The sequence below is a fragment of the Salvelinus namaycush genome, chromosome 4 (genome assembly GCF_016432855.1).
Source record: "Salvelinus namaycush isolate Seneca chromosome 4, SaNama_1.0, whole genome shotgun sequence".
Lineage (NCBI taxonomy): Eukaryota > Metazoa > Chordata > Actinopteri > Salmoniformes > Salmonidae > Salvelinus > Salvelinus namaycush.
This window is the reverse complement of record NC_052310.1, coordinates 72,079,534-72,104,858: the sequence shown is the minus strand read 5'-3', so window position 1 is coordinate 72,104,858 and position 25,325 is coordinate 72,079,534. Positions and strand designations below refer to the sequence as shown.

General features: G+C 42.3%; 1 protein-coding gene across 1 annotated transcript in view; it reads right to left on the bottom strand.

Annotated features, from left to right (window-relative positions):
* Positions 1-2: 2 nt before the first annotated feature.
* The window catches only part of macrod2 (mono-ADP ribosylhydrolase 2), a gene marked incomplete at its 3' end in the record, with an annotated part of 1,144,860 nt that continues 1,119,537 nt past the window's right edge, over positions 3-25,325 (bottom strand). The window contains exon 15 of the mRNA XM_038990908.1: positions 3-61. Coding sequence (XP_038846836.1) covers positions 3-61 — 59 coding nt within the window. The remainder of the gene's footprint in view (positions 62-25,325) is intronic.

The following is a 25,325-nucleotide window of genomic DNA, read 5'->3' as shown; positions in this document are numbered from 1 at the left end:
TTCTCTTTCTCTTTCTCTTTCTCCGTATCCTTTTCTTTCTCCGTATCCTTCTCTTCAGGTTCTGCATTAGAAAGAATTGAACACACAAACACAAACACAGTTAACCTGTTTGGGCTGCAGGGGCAGTATTGAGTAGCCGGATAAAAGGTGCCCATTTCAAACGGCCTCGTACTCAATTCTTGCTCGTACAATATGCATATTATTATTACTATTGGATAGAAAACACTCTCTAGTTTCTAAAACCATTTGAATTATATCTGTGAGTAAAACAGAACTCATTTTGCAGCAAACTTCCTGACAGGAAGTGGAAAATCTGAAATCGATGCTCTCTTCTAGGGGCTGCCTATTAAAGTCCTTGATATTTATTCATTTAGATGCACTTCATACGTCTTCCACTAGATGTCGACAAGGAGTGAGAGAAGAAATGGAGTGTGTAACTTGATCTGGGCTCGTATAATAGCTCTTTGTATGACGTGTCACCAGTTTCCTGTTTTCTGGAGAGCGCGTCAAGGGACCTGGATTTGCCTTCTGATAAGCTGTCGTTATGGACGACTAATATCTCCGGCTTTGATTTTATTTGATACATGTGACAATATCATCGTAAAGTATGTTTTTTCAATATAGTTTAATCAGATTATTGAAATTTTTTCGGGAGTTTTGCCGTGTTCCGTTCTCTTCCGTTTGTTGACATGGAGAGATTCGCGCCACTTGGCAAGTGTGCTTGCTAAATCGAGAGGGAAAAAGGCCGTTCTAAATCCAAACAACGATTGTTCCCGACAAAGGACCCCTTGTACAACATTCTGATGAAAGATCAGCAAAAGTAGGACCCATTTTATGATGCTATTTCATATATCTGTCGAACATGTTGTGCTAGTCGTTTGCGCCCAGCTTTTGGGTACTCTCTCGCTATACCTAAGCTGGATGTCGTAATGAAGTTATTTTTAGAATTCTAACACGGCGATTGCATTAAGAACTAGTGTATCTATCATTTCCTATACAACATGTATTTTTTAGTTATGTTTATGAATAGCTATTTGGTCAGAATATGTGTGTCAGAAAAAGTGTCAGAAAAATATCCGGACGTTGTGGGAAAATGATGCTACGTTAGCACAATGTATAACCACTGATTTCAGCTCTAAATATGCACATTTTCGAACAAAACATAAGTGTATGTATAACCTGATGTTATAGGACTGTCATCTGATGAAGCTTATCAAGGTTAGTCAAAAATTATATATCTTTTGCTGGTTTGTTACGATCGCTAACTTTTGCTACTGGGGAATGGCTTGTGTTTCTGGCTATTGTGGTAAGCTAATATAACGCTATATTGTGTTTTCGATGTAAAACACTTAAGAAATCGGAAATATTGGCTGGAATCACAAGATGCCTGTCTTTCATTTGCTGTACACTATGTATTTTTCAGAAATGTTTTATGATGAGTATTTAGGTATTTGACGTTGGTGTCTGTAATTATTCTGTCTGCTTTCGGTGCAATTTCTGATTGTAGCTGCAATGTAAACTATGATTTATACCTGAAATATGCACATTTTTCGAACAAAACATAGATTTATTGAATAACATGTTATAAGACTGTCATCTGATGAAGTTGTTTGTTGGTTAGTTTGGTTGGTTCTTGGTTAGTTAGGTTGACTTTGTGCATGCTACCTGTGCTGTGAAAAATGTCTGTCCTTTTTTGTATTTGGTGGTGAGCTAACATAAATATACGTGCTGTTGGCTGGACATGTTGGCTGGATTCACAAGATGTGTACCTTTCATTTGCTGTATTGGACTTGTTAATGTGTGAAAGTTAAATATTTCTAAAAAATATATTTTGAATTTCGCGCCCTGCACTTGAAGTGGCTGTTGTCATATTGTGGCCGGCCTCGGGCTTGCAGCCATAAGAAGTTAAAAGGCTAGGGGGCAGTATTTTCGTTTTTGGCTAAAAAACGTACCCATTTGAAACTGCCTATTTCTCAGCCCCCGAAACTAGAATATGCATATAATTGTCAGATTATGATAGAAAACACTCTGAAGTTTCCAAAACTGTCAACATTTTGTCTGTGAGTTAAACAGAACTGATATTGCAGGCTAAAACCTGAGGAAAATCCAATCAGGAAGTGCCCCTGTTTTTGAAACCTCTCTGTTCCTATGCATCCCTATTGCCCATTTAAAGGGATATCAACCAGACTCCTTTTTCTATGGCTTCCCTAAGGTGTCAACAGCCTTTAGACATAGTTTCAGGCTTTTATTTTGAAGAATGAGCGTGAACGACCACATTGCGTAAGTGGATAGGTGGGGGCTCTCAGAGTGAGTTGTGCGCAAAAGAGAAAGGCATTGTTACTCCCGGTCCTAATGAAAAGCCGACTGTCCCGGTTGATATATTATCGAATAGATATTTGAAAAACACCCTAAGGATGGATTATAAAAAACGTTTGACATGTTTCTGTGGACATTATGGATATCATTTGGAATTTTTGTCTGCGTTGTCGTGACCGCTCTTTCCGGTGGATTCCTGGGCATAACGCACCAAACTAACGGAGGTATTTGGATATAAAAAATATCTTTATGGAACAAAAGGAACATTTGTTGTCTAACTGGGAGTCTCGTGAGTGAAAACATCCGAAGATCATCAAAGGTAAACGATTAATTTGATTGCTTTTCTGATTTTCGTGACCAAGTTACCTGATGCTAAGTGTACTTATTGTTTTGTCGAGCGATCGATAAACTTACACAAACGCTTGTATTGCTTTCGCTGTAAAGCATAATTTCAAAATCTGAGACGACAGATGGATTAACAAAAGGCTAAGCTGTGTTTTGCAATATTGCACTTGTGGTTTCATGAAATTATATTTTATTATATACCTGTTGCGCTAGGCTAGGCTATGCTATTCAGCGTTGCTGATGACAATTATCCCGGATCCGGGATGGGTGGTTCAGAAAGGTTAAACAATCATACAAATTGAGTTCTCTTTAAATTACTTGGTTGCTTTGGACATAATTTGCTTACAATGGATAAAATTGCATTTTCATTTTATTTATTTATTTTTTTAAATTTGATCCCCTTTTCTCCCCAATTTTCGTGGTATCCAATCGCTAGTACTATCTATACTATCTTGTCTCATCGCTACAACTCCCGTACGGGCTCGGGAGAGACGAAGGTCGAAAGCCATGCGTCCTCCGAAGCACAACCCAAACAGGCCGCACTGCTTCTTAACACAGCGCGCCTCCAACCTGGAAGCCAGTCGCACCAATGTGTCGGAGGAAACACCGTGCACCTGGCCCCCTTGGTTAGCGCGCACTGCGGCCGGCCCGCCACAGGAGTCGCTGGAGCACGATGAGACAAGGATATCCCTACTGGCCAAACCCTCCCTAACCCGGACGACGCTAGGCCAATTGTGCGTCGCCCCACGGACCTCCCGGTCGCGGCCGGCTGCGACAGAGCCTGGGCGCGAACCCAGAGACTCTGGTGGCGCAGTGGCCCTAGACCACTGCGCCACCCGGGAGGCCCGATAAAATTGCATTTTGAATGTAGATGATGAATGCAACAAGTGTGTACACACTGTTCCGTGTAGCTCCTTGTTTGTAACAACTCTGTGCTTACAGTAATACAGGCATCAGAACAGAAAAGTCAGAACAGTCTCAAATGGCACCCTATTCGCTATATAGTGCATTACTTTTGGCTCTGGTCAATATAGGGACCCCCGATCCCTCCTGTCCAGTATTTCTGTTATATCTGGAGTATTTCTCCTCTCTTATCTGGTATCCTGTGTGAATTTAAGTATTCTCTCTCTCCCTCCCTCCCTCTCTCTGAGGACCTGAGCCCTAGGACCATGCCTCAGGACTACCTGGCCTAATGACTCCTTGCTGTCCCCAGTCCACCTGGTCGTGCTGCTGCTCCAGTTTCAACTGTTCTGCCTGCGGCTATGGAACCCTGACCTGTTCACCGGACGTGCTACCTCGTCCCAGACCTGTTGTTTTCAACTCTCTAGAGACAGCAGGTGCGGTAGAATGATTGGCTATGAAAAGCCAACTGACATTTAGTCCTGAGGTGCTGACCTGTTGCACCGTCTACAACCGCTGTGATTATTATTATCTGACCCTGCTGGTCATCTATGAACATTTGAACATCTTGGACATGTTCTGTTATAATCTCCACCCGGCACAGCCAGAAGAGGACTGGCCACCCCTCAGAGCCTGGTTCCTCTCTAGGTTTCTTCCTAGGTTCCAGTCTTTCTAGGGAGTTTTTCCTAGCCACCCTGCTTCTACATCTGCATTGCTTGCTGTTTGGGGTTTTAGGCTGGGTTTCTGTATAGCACTTTGTGACATCTGCTGATGTAAAAAGGGCTTTATAAATAAATGTAATTGATTGATTGATGTGAAATTTGTAATTGAAATCGCTTTTCGCATATGAAATAGCTGTTTTCAGATATTGAGCTGAAATTTTCACATGTAATACATTTTGAGTTGACATGTTAATACTACTTCTTCACATGTGAGGTGAATAACATGTTTTTACCTCATGTGAATTGTGGATTCGGATGTGAAATTTGCAGTTTCACATGTGGAATAGCTTTTTCTCATGTGAAAAACTTTCACATAAATCTCCTGTAAGCGATTCTACAAAACAGAGCCTTATACTACGAATGTAGTCTAAGTAGTTAGTGAAGTAACTTCGTTCAACTCTGAGTTCAGATAACCCATACCACGAAAGTACGTACCTTCTAGCCAGGTATATTTCTATGGCAAAGAATCCTTCAGAACTAACATGCTCCGGGGCAGACAAACTAACGTCTTACTACATTTATCCTGCATTTCCTACATTTATAATTCAAATTTAATGTTGCTGCAGGATTCCTGCTGTAGCAAACAGACTCAAATTAAGATCCTACATCTGTAAATGGCAGCTTCACATTTACATTTTTCACAAGGAGACAACGGAGGGTACTTAAAGCATCAAAGTGGCTCATGCCTGGAAATTCAATGCCTTCCTAAAGAGTCCCACTTCAAACAGAGACAAAACAAGTGTGAGGAGCGAGATGAAAAGAGAGGAAGGAGAGAGAGAGAGAGAGAGAGAGGAGAGAGTGATGAGAGAGATAGAAAATTAATTACAGAATGCAGTCCTGAGGCAGCATGAGCAAAGAAGCTCCCCTTGTCGTCATCTCTCCACCTCCCCCTAACTATCAGCAGTCACACAGGCCCCTCTCCTCCTTTACTCCCTTTCTCCTCCACTACCTCACTCCCAAAGCAACCCCTTGCTCCCTTTTCATCCTCAACCCCGGCTCCAAACAAATTGTGCTGTAAAAACATCTTGTCTCCTCCAGACCTCCCAAGGCACCCACTCTTTTCCCCAGGCATCTCAACAATGATGTAAACAAATGCAGGTCCTCAGCAGTGTTGGAAAACAGTGTATTATTTCAAACTGTTATTCATATTTTTTGGGTCATTTTAGCAGATGCTCTTATCCAGAATGACTTACAGGAGCAATTATGGTTAAGTGCCTTGCTCGGTTACTGGCACAACACTCTTAACTGCCAATAACCTACTGTAGCTGTTTCTACCAGACCTGGGTCCTAATACTATTTGAAATCTTTTAAATCCTTTATAGGCCCAGTGCAGTCAAAATTCAGTTTTTCCTGTGATTTGTGTCATATTGTACAACAGCTGATGAAACTAACACTGTAAAAGTGTAAAGAAAATTAGATCAGTGTTATTTCCTGATAGTTGCTGGTTGAAAATACAATCTACACAGGACCTTCTAATGAGCAGGTTTTGCATGGGTGGAGTTTTGACTTGCTTGGTCAATGCAGCTGTTTTTATCTCAATATCAAATAATTTCTGGGTAACAATTAAGTCCCGTAATGTAAATTTTTTCCATTAAAAACATTTATAATAATAATAATAATTTAAAAAATGCTTCTTAGCAAAGAGCAATTTCTCAAGCAAGAATTTAGCTTGGACTGTCACCATGCAGGCTAAAACTCCATCCACTGAAAACAGGCAGACATTACAGACAGTCTTTTCAAACAGCTCTTACACTAAAAGGTCATTATCATAATTTTCAAAATGTAACAATATTATTCTAACCTCATAGTATGGACATATAAAACGTTTCAGGTTTTTGACTTCACTGGGCCTTTAATATGTAAGGAATAATCAACAAGGGGCTATGCGCTCTGTGGAGAATAATGCATGATGTGGAACGTGTGTGCCACAACACGCTAGCATGACACTAACCTTCCAGGGAGTTGAAACATTTTCAGCGTCGGGGAGTAGTGAACTACATGTAGTTCAACTAGTAATTAAACTACATTTTGCAGTAGCTTGGTGGTAGTTTAACTAAATTCAAATCTTGACAGTGTTTTCAGTAGTTAATTACTTTAACACACTATTTTTGCTAAAAGAAAAGACAATATGGATGAAGTAGGCAAGAATGTCCTTTCTTTTTCGGAATCAGACCTGAATTATTCTCAGTTGAAACATAGTTTTTGTGTTTAAAGGCCAAATTAAACATTTGGTTAACATCTGACTACAGAGTGATGTCTATGATATTTGAGATTTATATATGATAATTTTTCACGCAGTAGTTTTAGTGTAACTCAACTTCTTCCACTGGGATGTAATTGGTAGTTTTTAAACAATATTTTCAGAGTAGCTTCCCCAACAATGATTATTCTCCACAGGTAGGTAACCGGTTAGAGCGTTGTGAAAGGTCGTAAGTTTAAATCACAGAGCCGACAAGGTGAGAAATCTGTTGAGGTGCACTTGAGCAAAACACTTAACCCTAATTGCTCCAAGGTTGCCGTTGACAATGGCTGACCCTGGCTGTGACCCCACTCTCTGAGGGTGTCTCAGGGGGAGTTGGGATATAGAGCCCTGAGATGATTATCCCGATAATACCACAGCTATAATGTGTTCATTTGAGGGTAGGAATGTGTTCGACATCCACTGAAGTAGCTTGCAAGTTTACTAGATAGCTACAGTAGTTGCCTTGGTAACCAAACAAACAGACTTGCTAGCTTAGCTAACCAAACCATCAGTCCTGCTAGCTTGCTATTAAGAAAATCGAATTCAACAATGCCAATAATATTTTCAATTCTATTTTTGCTTTCAAAAGCAGCTCAAACATAGAACATGTCAAAATGAACTTCATAGCCATTGAATATTGCCGTGCATTATAGAGAAATAATGCAAGTTCTTGAATGCCCTTCAAGCCAATCAGAAACGAGTATTCAACAAGGCCAGAGGGGGTGTGGTATATAACCAATATATCAAGGCTAAAGGCTCTTCTTATGTACGATGCAACATGCAGTGCCTGGATACAGCCCTTAGCCGTGGTATATTAGCCATATACCACAACAGTGGTGGGCCGTCAGGGCCTGCAAGGCCTTCTCTGCTGGCCTAAACATCATCAGAATATATATTTTTTTTAAATATATTTTCCCACAAATATGTATTAAATTATTCCCCAGAGTAAGAGTTATACTCTTCATTTCATAGCTTTCCTCTTGGTTGCACTGCTTCCAGCCCCAGGTTGAGATTTGGAGGGCTGGTCTTTATGTTAGATCTTTTATCCAATCATATTCAGCCATCATGTGTTGCCAGGGGTCTAAAATCTGCCCTCAGGCCTTCAGAATCAACAGTGCGGGCGCTTGTAGCTTATAGTGAATGGAAATGAAAATTTAGTGTCAACCAATCAGCTTTAGAGTTGGCTATTGTACGCCTGCTGGCTGGCTCCAGTGTTACACAGGAGCCAGCTAGCAGGCGTAGTGCGTGCACGTCTTTTGATTGGATTACCAATATTGAGAGGCAGGTCCTATGGGCAGGTCTATGCAGATCTAGGAAACTGAATTTGATAAACGAATTAATTCGCGTACTACTAAGCTGTTTTTTCAACCCATAATGGCGGAAGGAGGAGAATATATCGATTTGGTCGAGGATATAATTATAACGCCATTCTCAAGACGAACTTTTCAAGAAAAGTTAGACATTGTAAGGAGAGGTCGCCCGACGCCACAAAGCCTGTCACAGGCGTAAAAGGGGTTTGTTCGCTCGCCACTTTCAAAGTTTCAACTACGAGCGCTGTCAATGGCTCACAGGCTCCGAGAAGCACTGCAAACTGTACTGCTGGGAATGCCTATTATTTGCAAGTGATCGATTTGGTGTTTGGAGCCACACTGGCTTTGCAAACTTGAGTTGTCTAACCAAGGCAGCAACGAGACACCAAAGTACGGCTGGGCACTTACAAGCAATGGTGCTTTTGAAAACTTTTGGGTACACCGGAGTGGATCTACAGCTCAAAGAACAAGCGCGCAGGGCAACGGAGCTGCACAATGAAAAGGTGAAGGGAAATATTGAAAAGACTCATTGATTGTGTCATGTTTTTGGGTAAACACTGTTTACCCAAAAATGTCAATTTGTCAATTTCAAGGTGACGCAACGCCTGGTTATACTGTGTTTCTGTCTAAATGTATAGTGTCTAGAGCCATGGCATCATAATGATGGTAATAAGAGGTGGATTAATTCGGGTGGGACTGTGCAGTACCTCACTGAAGGCCCAGGCCCCAGGCCCACGGCACGCCACTGTACCACAAACCCCCGAGGTGACTTATTGCAAATATAAACTGGTTACCAACGTAAATAGTAGACCTGTGGTATATGGCCTGATATACCACGGTTGTCAGCCAATCAGTATTCAGGGCTCGAACCACCCAGTTTATAAAGATCATTAACAAAGAGAGTTCCAAACCTCTCTGCCAATTCATGGGTTGCATATTTCGTCACAATAGTTTTTTGAACATTTATTTTGTACTGATGCCCATCTGAGCATTCTACTCAAAGCATTGTCAATGAGCTCCGATGAAGATTTAATCAAAAGTGCATTACAGTGGCTTGGAAATACAATGGCATTCAAAAGGAGGCAAATAATTAGTAGGAAACCGTTTGTCATCATTTTGATGTCACCAGATTGACTTTAGATGCAGTATTACATTAGCTAGTGTTACGAATCCCGCCGAGGATGGTGCCTCTTCCCGTTCGGGCGGCGCTCGGCGGTCGTCGTCTCCGGCCTACTAGCTGCCACCGATACCCTTTTCTGTTTTCATTTAGGTTTGTCTAATTGGTTACACCTGTTTTGTGTTTAGGGTTAGTGTGTTATTTAAACCCAGTTGGCCCGCCGACTTTTGTGCCGGCTTGTTATTCTGTTTTTTGTGGTGGTGATTTATATAGTGGATTCTGTCCTATTTGTGTTTTGTGTATTTTTTTTTTTTTTTTTTTTTTTTGACGCGCCCTTTGTTGTGTGGCGTAGCCGTCTCATAGATTATTTCTGGTTGAAATAATAAATATCCACTTGCTCGGAACACCCCTGCTCTCTGCACTTGACTCCTTCATTTCACCATAGGAATTGTGACAGCTAGTTAACTACGATTGAGAGGTCACCGGATTTTAGCAAGCTACCGTTAGCATTGCTAGCTATTTTTTACAAACTTTGTAAGCTAATGACAACATTGCCATTTCGAAAGTAAATTTGATGACATGATAATGCTGTTGTTTCCTAGTGCCGTGTCTTTGGAATCATTAAACTGAAGACTTATTTATCAAATAACTGTCTGTAATTATTATTACGCGATTAAACTGATTAATCATATAACTGTAATTAACTAGGAAGTCGGGGCACCAAGGAAAATATTCAGATTACAAAGTTATAATTTTCCTAATATAACTTCCAGATATTTAATATCTGATCAATTAGTCTTCAAATTAATGAATTATTATTTATCTCACGTCAGTCTCATTCCAAACGTCGTAAATTGTTGGTTATCTGCACGAACTCAGTCTTCACTAGGAGTCATCCATACATCAATTGTCTTAAAATATTTATTTACTAACTAAGTACTCACAGAAATGCATAACAAACAGTAGATATGGTTACAAAGAAATGATAGCGGATGTGCCCTAGTGGGCTAAATCGGCATCGCGGCTTGGTGTACAAAAGGGAAGTTGGGGTGGTCTGAGATAAGACAACACACAGTTGATAATTATAACAATTGAAATCCTAATCCTTTGCACATGAACGCTCACTCATTCGGGAACAATTGCAATCAATATATATATTTACGCTCAGTGTGTCGTCGGGATCTCTGTTGAAAAGTTTGTTTCTGTTGGAGAGTTTGTCCGCTCTCTCTCTCTCTGTCTGTCGTGGTTAGAATGGATGGTTCAGAGTGACATTCATTCATATCGTTATAGATAGATGTTTCGGCGATTGTCGGTCTTCGCGTTCAATGATACCGAATTCCTAGCTGCAGACTAGTAATTAATATCAAAGACTTGTTCTTATTCTGTCGGTATCGATAGTCTAAGAGTTTAACCATGTGGTATGGTTAAAAGATTCAGCCATCTACTCAAACCTTAGCTTAAACTCAGGTTTATGGTCTCTACTCAAACCTTGGCCCTCTCGTTATCGAGGTAAGCTGGTCTCCTCTCAAACCTTGGCCATCTCGTTATCGAGGTAAGCTGGTCTGGGGATAGAAAACCCGGGTGGGGGTTTTATTCGGAAGAGCAGAAAAGGGTCTGTCCCAGGACGCAAGACCATAACTGTGCTCATGGGCAGTCCTCTGATTTAGTTAAACTCCAAAGGGAATTGGAGTTTCCTTCAATAAACAGTCCAAAATCACATTACACAATTTCACAAACAGTATCATCCTCACTCATTCATCTCATACAACAATTAGATGTAAGCCTCATATCTGAGGCTATTGTATAAACAGCGTGATGGTAATGTGGACGTATTTTCTCTCATGAGTTTCACAAAATTGTACCAAACGGACCAGTTCGTAGCTGGATTCTTCACCGATCTTTTATACCTTCTCCAGAACATACATGTTGTTCGGTTCTCCAGTTCTGTGAGGTGGAAGAAATTCCTTTGTTCTCTCTATGAAAACTCACTCTCTCTCTATACTGTGGCCATGAGGAGATAATCTCCTCCAGGAATTTACGACCTAAGGTCGCAGCAGCCTGAGTGTAGGAGACAGAGAGAGGGGGATGGTGCTCGCTGTACCCAAAGAGGGCAACGTCATGACACTACTAAACATTTGACTACTTTAGCAATTTCCTCGTATTTCCAGGCACTTTAGTGTGTTTTAGACTAAACAGTCATTAGCCTCAGTCTAAAATGACTGGGCTTATCACGACTTTAGGGCACCACTATCGTGCCGCCGATAGAGGGCAGCTTGAAAACGTTCATAACAATGGCATGACGCGACCGAGTGACGGAGGTGCAACCTATGAATAACAGGTCGTTTTCAGATTCCATATTCCTCCCCCTCCCCACTCAGATCACTCCCAGACAGTCCTAGCAAAATTCTTGCTTGAGAAGTAAGATCAGCATACCCCAAATCCAGAGGTTGGGAGATCAAATCTCAAATGGGGTCATATTGAGAAGTCAGCACTAAGTAATCATGCCAAATGTTTAAACTATTTTAGCTGAGCAGCGTACCGCTTACCTTAAAACCCCCATACCATTTCATTACTTGCCTTACAAATAAAAACTTAAACTGTGCAGTTTCACATGTGAAAATTACAATTAGAGTTCACATGTTAACACCTTTTCACATGTGAGGAGAATAACATGTTTTCACCTCACGTGAATTGCAGTTTCACATGTGAAAACCTAACTCTCATGTTTTCAAATGTGTAGTTTCATGTTATTACATGTTGCTTTTACATGCTGTCACATGTTATTACATTAACTTCACATAAGATCACGTGGTTTTTCCGTAAGGTCATGCCTGGATGCCTCAAAACTATTTAATACATTAAACAAGGTGGTTGGTTTTCCATGTAATGTATGTCTTCATCAACAAACAAACCAGTTCTCTCAGAGAGCCATCCATTATACTGGAATATAGAATCCCTGGATGCTTGGAGTTAGTCTGCATCTACATGGCTGCCTTCTTAAAGCAGGCTTTACAAATCAAGAGTTCTCCTGGATTTTGCAGATCAATTTTGCAGATCAATCATCACATTCTGCTTCTGTCTCTCTCTCGCTCCCTTTCTTTCTCTCCCTTGCTCTCACCCTCTGTCGGTCTCTCTCTGTCTGTCTTTCTCTCTCTCTTTATCTGTCCTACTCCCTTCTGTCTGCTGCCAGTGGAGAAGCAGCAATGACAGGCGAGAAAGGACAAAGCAATGATTCCATTCCACCACAGCCACCGCCTTGTCTCGCGCTGACGGAGAGAGAGCAAGAGAGCTGGCGGGAGTAAATGAAACTGTGCAATACACCTTTTCAAAAGTCTTTATATTACTCCCTCCCCACTATAATCAAAGTAGCAGGTTTGTCACCCAAATCATCTCCATACTTGTTCACCTACCATGAGGAATTGGTACAAAGACACACTTACAGATAAGTACACATGGGTATATACCTCGGTATTACGTTCATATGGACAATAGACAGAGAATTACCCCAGAGGGACAAAATATGCAGTTGAATTGAATGGAATTGAATTCACTCGTTTACATGCTGTATTTCAAGGTCAGCACATTAAAGGAAGTGTGGAATGTGGTAATATTGTATCCTGCGGTGGTACACAGCATCCTTCTACTTGTCAGCCTTTTAAAATGAGAGAGCTAACAGCGTCCCTGTATAACATTGCAGAACTGGCCTTATTCCAGATCCCTCCTCTCCTCTCCTCCCAGGTAATAACATCAGAACCCAAGAGCCCTGGTGGCACTTTCTCCTCCTAATAACCACCATTGATGAAAACCCAACACAAACCAAAAAATAAATAGAATTTAAATTGATTCTGCTCCACAGCCCCCTCTGCCACCCCCGTCGCCCTACGGATCCCAGAGAAAGAGAGACAGAGACCTAGACAGAGAATGAGACAGAGACAGAGACAGAGACAGAGACAGAGACAGAGACAGAGACAGAGACAGAGAGAGAGAGAGAGAGAGAGAGAGAGAGAGAGAGAGAGAGAGAGAGAGAGAGAGAGAGAGAGAGAGAAATACATTTATTGGCCCAATAGCTACATCATTAAAAGCACAAACTTGACATAACGGGCCTAGAAAGTTAGAACCAAGCCTCCCTCCTCGTCCACTGTACCCCCCTGACGCACCACACCCCTACAACGTCCTCCAGATGGTTCACCAGCCCCCCAGTGGTGCAGCAGTCTAAGGCACTGCATCTCAGTGCTAGAGACATCACTACAGACCATGGTTCGATTCCAGGCTGTATCACAACCGGTCGTGATTGGGAGTCCCATAGGGCGGCGCACAATTAGCCCAGCGTTGTCCAGGTTAGGGTTTGGCCGGGGTAGACTGTCATTGTAAATAAGAATTTATTCTTAACTGACTTGCCTATTTAAATAAAGGAAAAAAATATATATATACACATGCTGCAGCATGAGCCCACACCAGCCCCAGCAGCATGAGCCCACACCAGCCCCAGCAGCATGAGCCCACACCAGCCCCAGCAGCATGAGCCCACACCAGCCCCAGCAGCATGAGCCCACACCAGCCCCAGCAGCATGGGTCTGTACACCCTGCCCCCTACATATCAGTTTTCCTGGTCTTCTACACTGAAATGTCAAAAGTGTGTATCTCTGTTCTGTGATTTTGGATAGATAGATGGATGAGTGAGAGAAAGAGAGAGAGAGAATGTTGTGCTGAGAGCTGACAGTATAAGGGTCATCGTTTAGGGGGGAGGAGAAAGAGGAGGGAGCATGATGTGGGTAGAAACACATAAATGAGGTGGAGAAAAACAGGCATCTGTCTGGCTGGAGAAGGAGAATTTAAGTCAAAAAGGAGGAGGAGGAGGATAATTTCAGTCCAAAGAGAGGAAGAGTGGGAGGAGGAGAAGGATTCGCTCAGTCCATAGAGATGAGGAGACAAGGAGATGAAACAACTCACTGAATTAATCTACTTTCTCATTATAGTACTGGACAGCCCAGTTACCAACTAACAGCATCAACACTGATTTAAATAATTCTCCAAACTCCACATTTAGGAGGAAAGCCCCACATTTTCTACAAGGGTTACTAGATGATATGTAGAGACACATTAATGACAACAACTTTCTCTCTCCTTTCACTGACCCCCTCCCTCCTTTCTATCAACCCTCTCTCTCCTTTTTCTGAACCTCTCCATCCTTTTCTTCGACCCCCCCCTTTTCTTCAGAGGACGAAACGAAAAGGAGGAATATTGATTCAGGGCTTTGTCTTTTCACAGGAAGACTCGCTGGGGGAGAGGGGGCGAGGAGGAGGAGCAAAGGGGAGAAGAGAAGGAGAGTAGGAGAGGCAGTTGTAGAGTTTACTGAACTGATTTTGCCCCCTCCTCGCTCCCCCTTTCCCACCACCCCTTTTCCTCCCCCTTTATCCCCCTGTCCCTCCTCCTCGTACCCCTGTCCCTTCTCCTCGTACCCCTGTCCCGCGCAGGTCACAGCTCACTGCTCCCTAATTGGCTTAGTGATGCTGAGACAGTGGGCCATATAACACTGGGGCATCATCAAGTGTTTTCCCTCCAAACTACTCTTTCCTTTTCACTCCTTTGAGTGTGTTGGCGGCTCCATTCAGCTAAGCTATTTCACCAGCCTGGGCATCGTACTACAAGCTTGTAACATTTACATATGAAAATGGGCCCGGCTTTCTCCACATTTACCAGCTCATTAGTTCCTACTGGTTCAGGCCCTTGTTGATCCGCCAGGCAACCCGTTTTCTCTTGTTTTGCATGAGTGCGGTGATGTCTGCAATTATGTGTTACAAGAAGGATACATACAAGTGGCCAGGGCCCAGGGCTTGTAATGGGGAGGCAAAGTTAATGAATAAGGGTCTTTGATACTCGTTGAACATAAATACGGTTCAGTTCACACAAAGATCACAGATCACACTAACCATAGACCACCCAGTAGTCATTACAACCCCTCTTTAATTCACCCAATGAATTCAGCTCCATTTGGAATACAATCCTCAGTCTTTGTTTTCGTTCTTTGCTTATTCTGTGGCAAGGAAGTGCTATTGAGCTGGCAGTGCTACCCCAATATAAAAAAACACACTTATTTTACCAGGTAAATTGACTAAGAACACATTCTCTTTTACAGTAACGACCTGGGGAATAGTTACAGGGGAGAAAATAAGGGATAAATGAGCCAATTGAAAGCTGGGAATGATCGCGTGAACATGATGGTATGACAGCCAGATTGGGAATTTAGCAAGGACACCTTGATATCCGGACTGCCTTAGCAACAGCAGTGAGCCAGGACCAGAGACCATTTACCAGATACTCCATCAAGTAAAGTGAGAGGGAAAACGGTTATTGCTGTGGCTAAAATACATTTCCTGCAACATCATTCAACAGCTGTTTTAAAGTTCAATGGAACTGGGTCAGAATTTATCTAGTAGAACTCCCTGGCAGAACTTTGAATGCGCAATACAATTTCCTAATAATATGTCACTTGGACTGTGCCACTAATACAAACGCTGGATTCCCTATAGTACACTAGTTTTGACCAGGGACCATAGGGCTCTAGTCAAAAATAGTGCTCTATATAGGGAATAGGGTGCCATTTGGGACACACATCCTGTCTTGGTTTAACCTCTTCCTTGGACTCCAGGAAGACTAGCTGTTTCAGTTTAACCACCAACTTCTGTTTCAGTTTAACCACCAACTTCTGTCTCAGTTTAACCACCAACTTCTGTCTCAGTTTAACCACCAACTTCTGTTTCAGTTTAACCACCAACTTCTGTTTCAGTTTAACCACCAACTTCTGTTTCAGTTTAACCACCAACTTCTGTCTCAGTTTAACCACCAACTTCTGTTTCAGTTTAACCACCAACTTCTGTTTCAGTTTAACCACCAACTTCTGTCTCAGTTTAACCACCAACTTCTGTTTCAGTTTAACCACCAACTTCTGTTTCAGTTTAACCACGACTTCTGTCTCAGTTTAACCACCAACTTCTGTCTCAGTTTAACCACCAACTTCTGTTTCAGTTTAACCACCAACTTCTGTCTCAGTTTAACCACCAACTTCTGTCTCAGTTTAACCACCAACTTCTGTTTCAGTTTAACCACCAACTTCTGTCTCAGTTTAACCACCAACTTCTGTCTCAGTTTAACCACCAACTTCTGTCTCAGTTTAACCACCAACTTCTGTCTCAGTTTAACCACCAACTTCTGTTTCAGTTTAACCACCAACTTCTGTTTCAGTTTAACCACCAACTTCTGTTTCAGTTTAACCACCAACTTCTGTTTCAGTTTAACCACCAACTTCTGTCTCAGTTTAACCACCAACTTCTGTTTCAGTTTAACCACCAACTTCTGTTTCAGTTTAACCACCAACTTCTGTTTCAGTTTAACCACCAGCTTCTGTTTCAGTTTAACCACCAACTTCTGTCTCAGTTTAACCACTGAGCGGAGAACAAAAATGATCCTCCATAGTGACTGTGTTTTAATTCAATCAAGCCCCCCATATGGAGAGGGTTGGATGGGACTGGTGTCTGGTGGCCTTTGTTTGGGTATAAAAAGTTGGACATCTGTGTGTTCCAGCTGAGATCAAGGTGTAGTTCTATAGGCTCTGATAGGCTCTGGTAGGCTCTGATAGGCTCTGATAGGCTCTGAGGGAAGAAGGAACACAGAACCCAACAGACAGCAGAGGCCACGCTTTGAGATCAAAGAAGCCAGCTGAAGGAATTCACCTTCTGAGATATTGACAGACTCCCTACTGTGACATAAACGACGGATGGATACTAGACACAAGGCGTAGGGTATACTCCCACATCATCGATTTCCCCCCGACTTTTAAAGAGTTGTGGAATAAAAAAGCCTGTGAGACTGTGAGAAGTCTAGGTATTGAGACGTAGCTGTGTGACAAAAGACTTAGTTTCTGGAACATTGAACTTCCTGTCTGCAACAAACACAGGCATTCCCCATTTCCCGTGGTTACATGTGGCCACGTGTGGTCTAAACCTGTAACCATGCACCCGTCTATGTCCATACATGTCCTGTTATTGTCTGCAAACTCTGACAGGCTACAAGGCGCATGCTTTCTCTCTCTCTCTCCCTCTATTCTTTTCTCTCTATCTCACTATCTTTCTCTCCCCAGTCTCCTCCCACAATTTTAGCTTGGGAATCAACTGAGAGAGGAGTTGTAATTTGTTGAGCGATGGAGCCCTTTCTGAGCCTTTCGATGACACAGTAAATTATTGCTGAACAACAGAAGGACAAAAAGCCAAATTATCTTCTGTCTCCTAAATGCATGCAAGGTAGAGAAGGTAATTTTCTGCTTGTCTGCATATGGATTTGAGTTATGCCTAAATCTGTGTTCCCTTCTCTCTCTTTCTTTAATTCTCTCTCTCTTCCTCTCTCTTGCACTTTCTCTCATTCCATCTGTCTCTCCATCTCTCTCGTACTTTCTCTCGCACTGTCTTTCTCTCTCTCTCTGCCCCCCCCCCCCCCCCCCCCCCCTCTCCCCCATCTCTCTCTCCCTCCCCCTCTCTGGTCCACTCCCTTCTGTCACACTGATGGATTTTGTCTCTAGGTAGTTCAGTCCTGTTAGAAGGGCTGACTAGGGCTGACTAGAGAACACTCCCCACACACAGAGAAAGCCCAATCAGTAACACTACAAGCAGTGTAACTTCAGGCATCACACGTCTCTCTATTAAAACTTAATGAACTCTTGCAGAATTCTGTCGGTTTGCAGAACAATACTTTTTCTCAGTTGTAAGAAGTAAAGCCACTGCCATTAGATAAAACTAGGGGAGAACTGGGACGAAAGTAACACGGGGCAAAAGTAACACACCCAGTTTCTCAGATAATAGCTAGAATGATGTAGTGAAGTCAGCACGTTCCTAATGCGGGGTATGACCTTCCTGCAAAAGAAAAGCCCAGTTCAAGTCATCAACAAAAAGTGGTTTTGAGCCATGTAAGTAAAAAAGAAACAGACCCAGAAGTATTTTTCAGTTTTAGAATTGCGTTTAGCTATTTAAGGTTCCAAACATAAGTCATTTTCTTAACCCATCTAGTTGTCACGTTCCTGACCTGTTTTCCTTTGTCTTGTATTTATTTAGTTGGTCAGGGCGTGAGTTGGGTGGGTTTGTCTATGTGTGATTTTCTATGTTGGGATTTTTGTGTTCGGCCTGGTATGATTCTCAATCAGAGGCAGCTGTCAATCGTTGTCCCTGATTAAGAATCATACTTAGGCAGCCTGGGTTTCACGTGTGTTTTGTGGGTGTTTGTTTCCGTGTTTGTATTCGTGCCACACGGGACTGTTGTCGGTTGTTTCATTTTGTTATTTTGTTTCATGTTAGTGTTCAGTTTCGATTTAATAAATTGTCATGAGCACTACCCACTCTGCGTGTTGGTCCGATCCATGCTCCTCCTCGTCTGAGGAGGAGAACGACTATGACAACCGTTACACTAGTAACTAAATGACAGCATAGGTTTCAAGTATCATGCAAGCTAGTCTTGGGTGTTAGCCTGGGAGAAGTTACAGGAAAGACGGGTGGGACGAAAGTAACACAATATTAACTGATGAACTGGAATAAAATAAAAAATATTTAAACACAGGCCATTGTCTCCGCTAGTTCATGTTGCTGTTATAATGTTATCAAAATATCAACAAGTGACTGAATGTTATAAAATTATATATGACGTCATTAGAATTATGCCTTAATCAATTGACTTGATGGATCAGCTTCTCACATAAGCTTTTATCAACAGGTTAGCAGTTAAAAATATATATTTTTATGATTCTGGGGGTCAATTACCTTGTGTCAAGCCACGGAAATGTGACAAGCATGATGAGTTTGCTATTTGTGAAGAGAATATCTTTTTTTATTCTATCAAGACACGAGGAGTGCGCATGACAAGGACAGCTGGAGCACACCTGATTGGTAGGCCTAAGCATGAATAGTCATTGAAAATTGTGACAAAATTGTGACATTCCCATTAAAGTGAGATGAGAAAACTATGATTAATATAGCTATTATGTGATCATTTTCATACATTTCAAACCATAGCATGAATCATTCAAATTGACCCAAACATGACATGATGGCTAATAGTACATTTGTTAAAAGTAAAGAGCGTTACAAACCAGAAAGATGGAGATAAGACAGATATTGTGCACTTTTCGCCAGCTGTTACTTCCATCTCAATACTGTGTTACTCCTGCCCTTCCGGCAGGTACAAAAGTAGCATTGTGGAAGTTGTTTTACTCCGTATACTGTACAAATGTATACATATGAACAAGAACTTACAGACGTAACATTGTGGTAGTTCTGTTCTCAGTCTATTCAATTTCAACTCATTTATCTTAGAAATTAAATTACAGTTGCTAATGGTGGAGGACATATGAAAATTGTTTGTCATAAAATATGGTGTCTCTAGCTCTATCAATCTCTGAGTAATTAGGAAAATTGTTACTTTCTTCCCGGTTCTCCCGACTAGTACTGGTGGGTTCACTTAAACACCAGGGTGATGACAGAACAGGCCTGCTTGATCAGCTAAGATTGATCAGCCTAGCTTTTATCCATCTTCTCTCTCATCTCCTCTTCCTAGCCCAATCTATAACCAAATTACTGCACACAATGAGAGGAAAGGAGACAGGACTGACAGAAAGATAGAAAATAAAATCACAAAGATGAATGAAGAAGTTAGTGAAAACCTCCCACTGGTTAAGTTAAGAGGAGAGATAGAAGAAGAGAAGGGAGGAGAAGGGAGGGGAGGAGAAGGGAGGGTGGAGAGGAGAAGAGAAGGGAGGAGGGGGGAGAAAAAGGTTGGGGAGGAGAAGGGAGGGTGGAGAGGAGAAGAGAAGGGAGGAGGGGGGAGAAGAAGGTAGGGGAGGAGAAGGGAGGGTGGAGAGGAGAAGAGAAGGGAGGAGGGGGGAGAAGAAGGGAGGGGAGGAGAAGGGAGGGTGGAGAGGAGAAGAGAAGGGAAGAGGGGGGAGAAGAAGGGAGGGGAGGAGAAGGGAGGGTGGAGAGGAGAAGAGAAGGGAGGAGAAGAAGGGAGGGGAGGAGAAGGGAGAGGTGGAGAGGAGAGGAGCAGAGAAGACAAGAGAAGGGGGTGGAGAGAGAGAAGAGAGAAGGGGGTGGAGAGGAGAGTAGATGAGAAGGAATGAGAGGGGAGGAGAAGAGAGGGGAAGAGAGGGGAAGAGAGGAGAAGAGAAGAGAAAGGAGGAGAGGAGGGGAGGAGAAGGGAGGGGAGAGGGGAGGAGAAGGGAGGGGTGGAGAGAAGAAGGGAGGGGATGTTCTGTGCTATATATTATGTCACATTTTTTTGTCCATTCAAATGACATCAAATTGATCAGAAATACAGTGTAGACATTGTTAATGTTGTAAATTACTATTGTAGCTGGAAACGGCTGATTTTTAATGGAATTTCTACCTAGGCGTACAGAGGCCCATTATCAGCAACCATCACCCCTGTGTTCCAATGGCACGTTGTGTTAGCTAATCCAAGTGTATCATTTTAAAAGGCTAATTGATCATTAGAAAACCCTTTTGCAATTATGTTAGCACAGCTGAAAACTGTTGTTCTGATTAAAGAAGCAATAAAACTAGTTAGACAAGTTGAGTATCTGGAGCATCAGCATTGGTGGGTTCGATTACAGGCTCAAAATGGCCAGAAACAAAGACTTTTCTGAAACTCGTCAGTCTATTCTTGTTCTGAGAAATCCAGGATCCAGTTGCAGAGGGACGTGTTTAGTTTCAGGGTCCTTAGCTTAGTGATGAGCTTTGTGGGTACTATGGTGTTGATCGCTGAACTACAGTAAATGAACAGCATTCTCACGTAGGTGTTCCTTTTGTCCAGGTGGGATAGGGCAGTGTGGATTGCGACTGAGATTGTGTCATCTGTGGATCTGTTGGGGCAGTATGTGAATTAGGGTGGGGCCAGGGATTCCGGCATGATGGTGTTGATGTGAGCCATGACCAGCCTTTCAAAGCACTTCATGGCTACCGGCGTGAGTGTTATGGGGCGGTAATCATTTAGGCAGCTTACCTTCGCTTTCTTGGGCACAGGGACTATGGTGGTCTGTTTGAAACATGTAGGTATTACAGACTTGTTCAGGGAGAGGTTGAAAATGTCAGTGAATACACTTGCCAGTTGGTCCGCGCATGCTTTGAGTACACATCCTGGTAATCGAGTGTCAGAGCCGCTGTAGTAGGATTCAATCTTAGTCCTGTATTGACGCTTTGCCTGTTTGATGGTTCGTCTGAGGGCATAGCGGGATTTGTTATGAGCATCTGGATTAGTTTCCCACTCCTTGAAAGAGGCATCTCTAGCCTTTAGCTCGGTGCGGATGTTGCCTGTAATCCATGGCTTCTAGTTGGGATATGTACGTACGGTCACTGTGGGGACAACATCGTCAATGCACTTATTGATGAAGCCAGGGACTGACGTGGTATACTCCTCAATGCCATTGGATGAATCCTGGAACATATTCCAGTCTGTGCAAGCAAAACTGTTCTTTAGCGTAGCATCTGCGTCATCTGACCACTTCCGTATTGAGCGAGTCACTGGTACTTCCTGCTTTAGTTTTTGCTTGTAAGCAGGAATCAGGAGGATAGAATTATGGTCAGATTTGCCAAATAGAGGGCGAGGGAGAGCTTTGTATGTGTCTCTGTGTGTGAAGTAAAGGTGGTGTAGAGTTTTTTCCCCTCTGGTTGCACATTTAACATGCTGGTAGAAATGAGGTAAAACTGATTTAAGTTTGCCTGCATTAAAGTCCCCGAACACTAGGAGCGCCGCTTCTGGATGAGCATTTTCTTGTTTGCTTATCGCCTTATACAGCTCGTTGAGTGCAGTCTTAGTGCCAGCATCGCTTTGTGGTGGTAAATAGACAGCTACGAATAATATAGATGAGAACTCTCTTGGTAGATAGTTTGATCTACAGCTTATCATGAGGTATTCTACCTCAGGCGAGCAATACCTTGAGACTTCTTTATTATTAGACATCGCGCACCAGCTGTTATTGACAAATAGACACACACCCCCACTCCTCGTCTTACCAGACGTAGCTGCTCTGACCTGCCGATGCACGGAGAAGCCAGCTCTATATTATCTGTGTCGTCGTTTAGCCACGTCTCGGTGAAACAATAAGGTATTACAGTTTTTAATGTCCAGTTGGTAGTGTAGTCTTAATCGTAGATCGTCCAGTTTGTTTTCCAATGATTGCACGTTGGCCAATAATACGGAGTGTAGTGGTGGTCTACCTACTCATCGGCAAATTCTTAAAAGGCACCCTGCCCTCCTCCCCTTTTTTCTCCATCTTTTCTTCACATGGATGACGGGGATTTGGGCATGGTCTTGACAAAGCAGTATATCCTTTGTTTCGGACTCATTAAAGAAAATAAAAATCTTTGTCCAGTTCGAGGTGAGTAACCGTTGTTTTGATGTTCTGAAGCTCTTTTTGGTCATAAGAGACAGAAGCAGCAACATTATGTACAAAATAAGTTACAAAAACAAATGTGAAAAAGAAACAAAATAGCACAGTTAGTTAGGAGCCCGTAAAACGACAGCCATCCCCTCCGGCGCCATTATACCAAAGTAAATGGATGTTTCTGCAAAATGATATAATTACTCTTGTCTAAATAAAATCATTAAAATACTTCACCAAGGAGCATGACTTAACCACAGAGGATCATTAGCTTCTGTTCTTTATTTAAATAGCTGTGGATTGTTTCAAATCACAAGTGTGTAGGCCTACGCCTATTTGTGAAGCCCGCAATTTGGGTAGTGATCGTGGAAATAGGTCTAACATACCTCTTTTGAGGTATGCGGTCAGCTGTAGGGCTGGCTCAGGGAAGAGGACACCCCTGCCTTGCATAGTCCCGTGGGAAATCTTAATTGGGCATGGGACACAAGCTAAGGCTTGATCACCCTTTAGCTGGCCACCTTTGATGAGGGTGTTTAGTGATTAAAGGCCGAAACACCCACTGATTCGAAGGCACACTGCTGAGGATGTGTCCCAAAATTGACATCTTAACCCAGTCTAAGAAATAAACCTCCCATGCCACTCTGTCAACATCACGGCAAATCTCATGTGAGTGCATACCATCTATTGGCACAATGGACAGTTTTAACATCTCGTCCCGTGTTTTATGATTCTAGCTGATTGAGTTGTGGCTGTCAGTGAAAAGCATCTAAAATATGTGTTAAGACAATGTGTCTTGAATATAGTTTCAAATTCTGCAACAAGAAGGGGAGTATTGTGCGGTAAAGATATAGCACGTTTCTCTCCAGAATGCATGCACTCAGCTCTCCAGAATGCACTCAGTTGTCTCCCACCAAATCTTGCACATTCATTGTTTCATTGTTTCATTGTGTGACTTGTTTGCTTATTTTTTTATTTTCACCATTACATATGTCACCAGTAGGCCTAGTAAATGTACCATTAATCCCCGTCATTTATATTAATTTATGTTAATGCATGTATTAATTACAGTCATTTACCATTCTCACTCTCAGACTGGAAACATTGTGGCGTTCACAACCTGCTACAGTTTATATTTATTTTTATTTAACCTTTATTTAACTAGGAAAGTCAGGTAAAAACTAATTCTGATTTACAATGACGGCCTACCCCGGCCAAACCCAGACGAGGCTGGGTCCATTGTGCGCCGCCCTGTGGGACTCCCAATCACAGCCGGATGTGATAGAGCCTGGATTCAACTAGGGACTTTAGTGACGCCTCTTGGACTGAGATGCAGTGCCCTAGACCACAGCGCCACTCGGGAGTTGAGTTGTAACAAGTTTTGGTTTATTTCATAACCATCACGAGTTCTGTACATTTTTTCATTGTCTTTTGTTTGGAGTACTCCATGTGAGCAATGAGCATGTGTCTGGTTTCTCTGTCCTAGTAATGTTGAGAGAGCACACGCACCTGAGCTCGCAAAGTAAGACTGATTTCTGACTGTCATAACTCACCACGTCCACCACTAATAAGCAGAGCTGCTCAGTCGTGTTTTTCTTCACCTCACACAGTAAGTCAACAAAGTCAATTTTTTTTATAGTTCCTCAGTATTTGAAAAATCTTTCCAACCCTCCCGGCCTCGATAATCACCTCAGTGTGAAAGAGCACAATATTATGATCTGATGATTCCACATATCCAGTGAAAACGTCATAAAAAACAGCTGTCTGTCCCGAGCTCACTGGCGCAGGAAACTCTGAAGGCTTGTTGATACAATGTTCTAAGTTTGCTATAGCAACAGCTTCAGGCTGGACCCAGTTGATGATTTGATACAATGTTGTACTTCACTAGCAATAGCTCAAGTCAAAGACAGATAGAAAGGGAGGCAGACAGGCGGAGTAGAAAGATGAATGTGATTGAAAGAACCATAATTTTCATCAGGAAATTTTCTACAGTTTTATTTGTTGTCTATTGTATTTTACTTAGTTGAAGATAAAGTTATAGGCCTACTGCTGCCTTGGCCTATAGGGTATCTCTGAGTTCTATGCGCTCATTTCTTTAGCCGCCAATGGATCACAGTCTATCAACGTGTCCATATGGCAGAGGCTGGAGCTCTCCCCTTAGTTGAATTTTAACTTTTAGATTCTTGTCATTTTACTTCAGATAATTATGATTAACCATGTGACAATGATTTTGAGAAACAAAAATGTTATTATTGAAATGAAACTGTTCCACAAAACATATTGCATATAAAAATGATCATAACTGGCACGCAGATCGGTATAACTGGTAGGATAAGTCGTAAGCTTCTCCAAACTTGAAACTCACGAGCTGCCTATGTTCTTTACTGTAACACCCATTAAAAAAGGAGGTCCCGTGAAAAAACGTGACTGCCTATGGAAATCAACGGCCCGTCCAACTGATTGGTTCTGGCGCAGGCCCTGAAGAAGCCCATTATCTAAAAAAAATTCTGTCTTTAAGTTATGATGTGAGTAGCCAAGGAATGCACTATCCTCCTAGCTTTTAGTTACAGTAGCCTATGCTGTGATGTTTGGGTATTGCAGACAATGTGTGCATCCCAAAAGGCACCCTATTTCCTAAATAGCACACTTCTTTTGAACAGGGCTCATATGTGCCATGGTCAAAAGTAGTGCACTATATAGGGATAGGGTGCCATTTGGGAAGCAGATAGATTTTTTATCATCATAAGAGATTATGTATGGAGATTGAGTCAATTATATTGAAGTGGGGTTGAGAGTCTTACCATCAACATCTATATAGTCATCAATATTATCCAGTGTTGATGGTACAGTGTTGTTATATTTTTGTTCTCTGTTGTGAGAGAAGAGGGTTACATGTAGCCTGACCAACTGAGGAAAGCCTCTGAACTAGTAGTGACTGATCAACAGTATCGAAGGCCTTTGACAG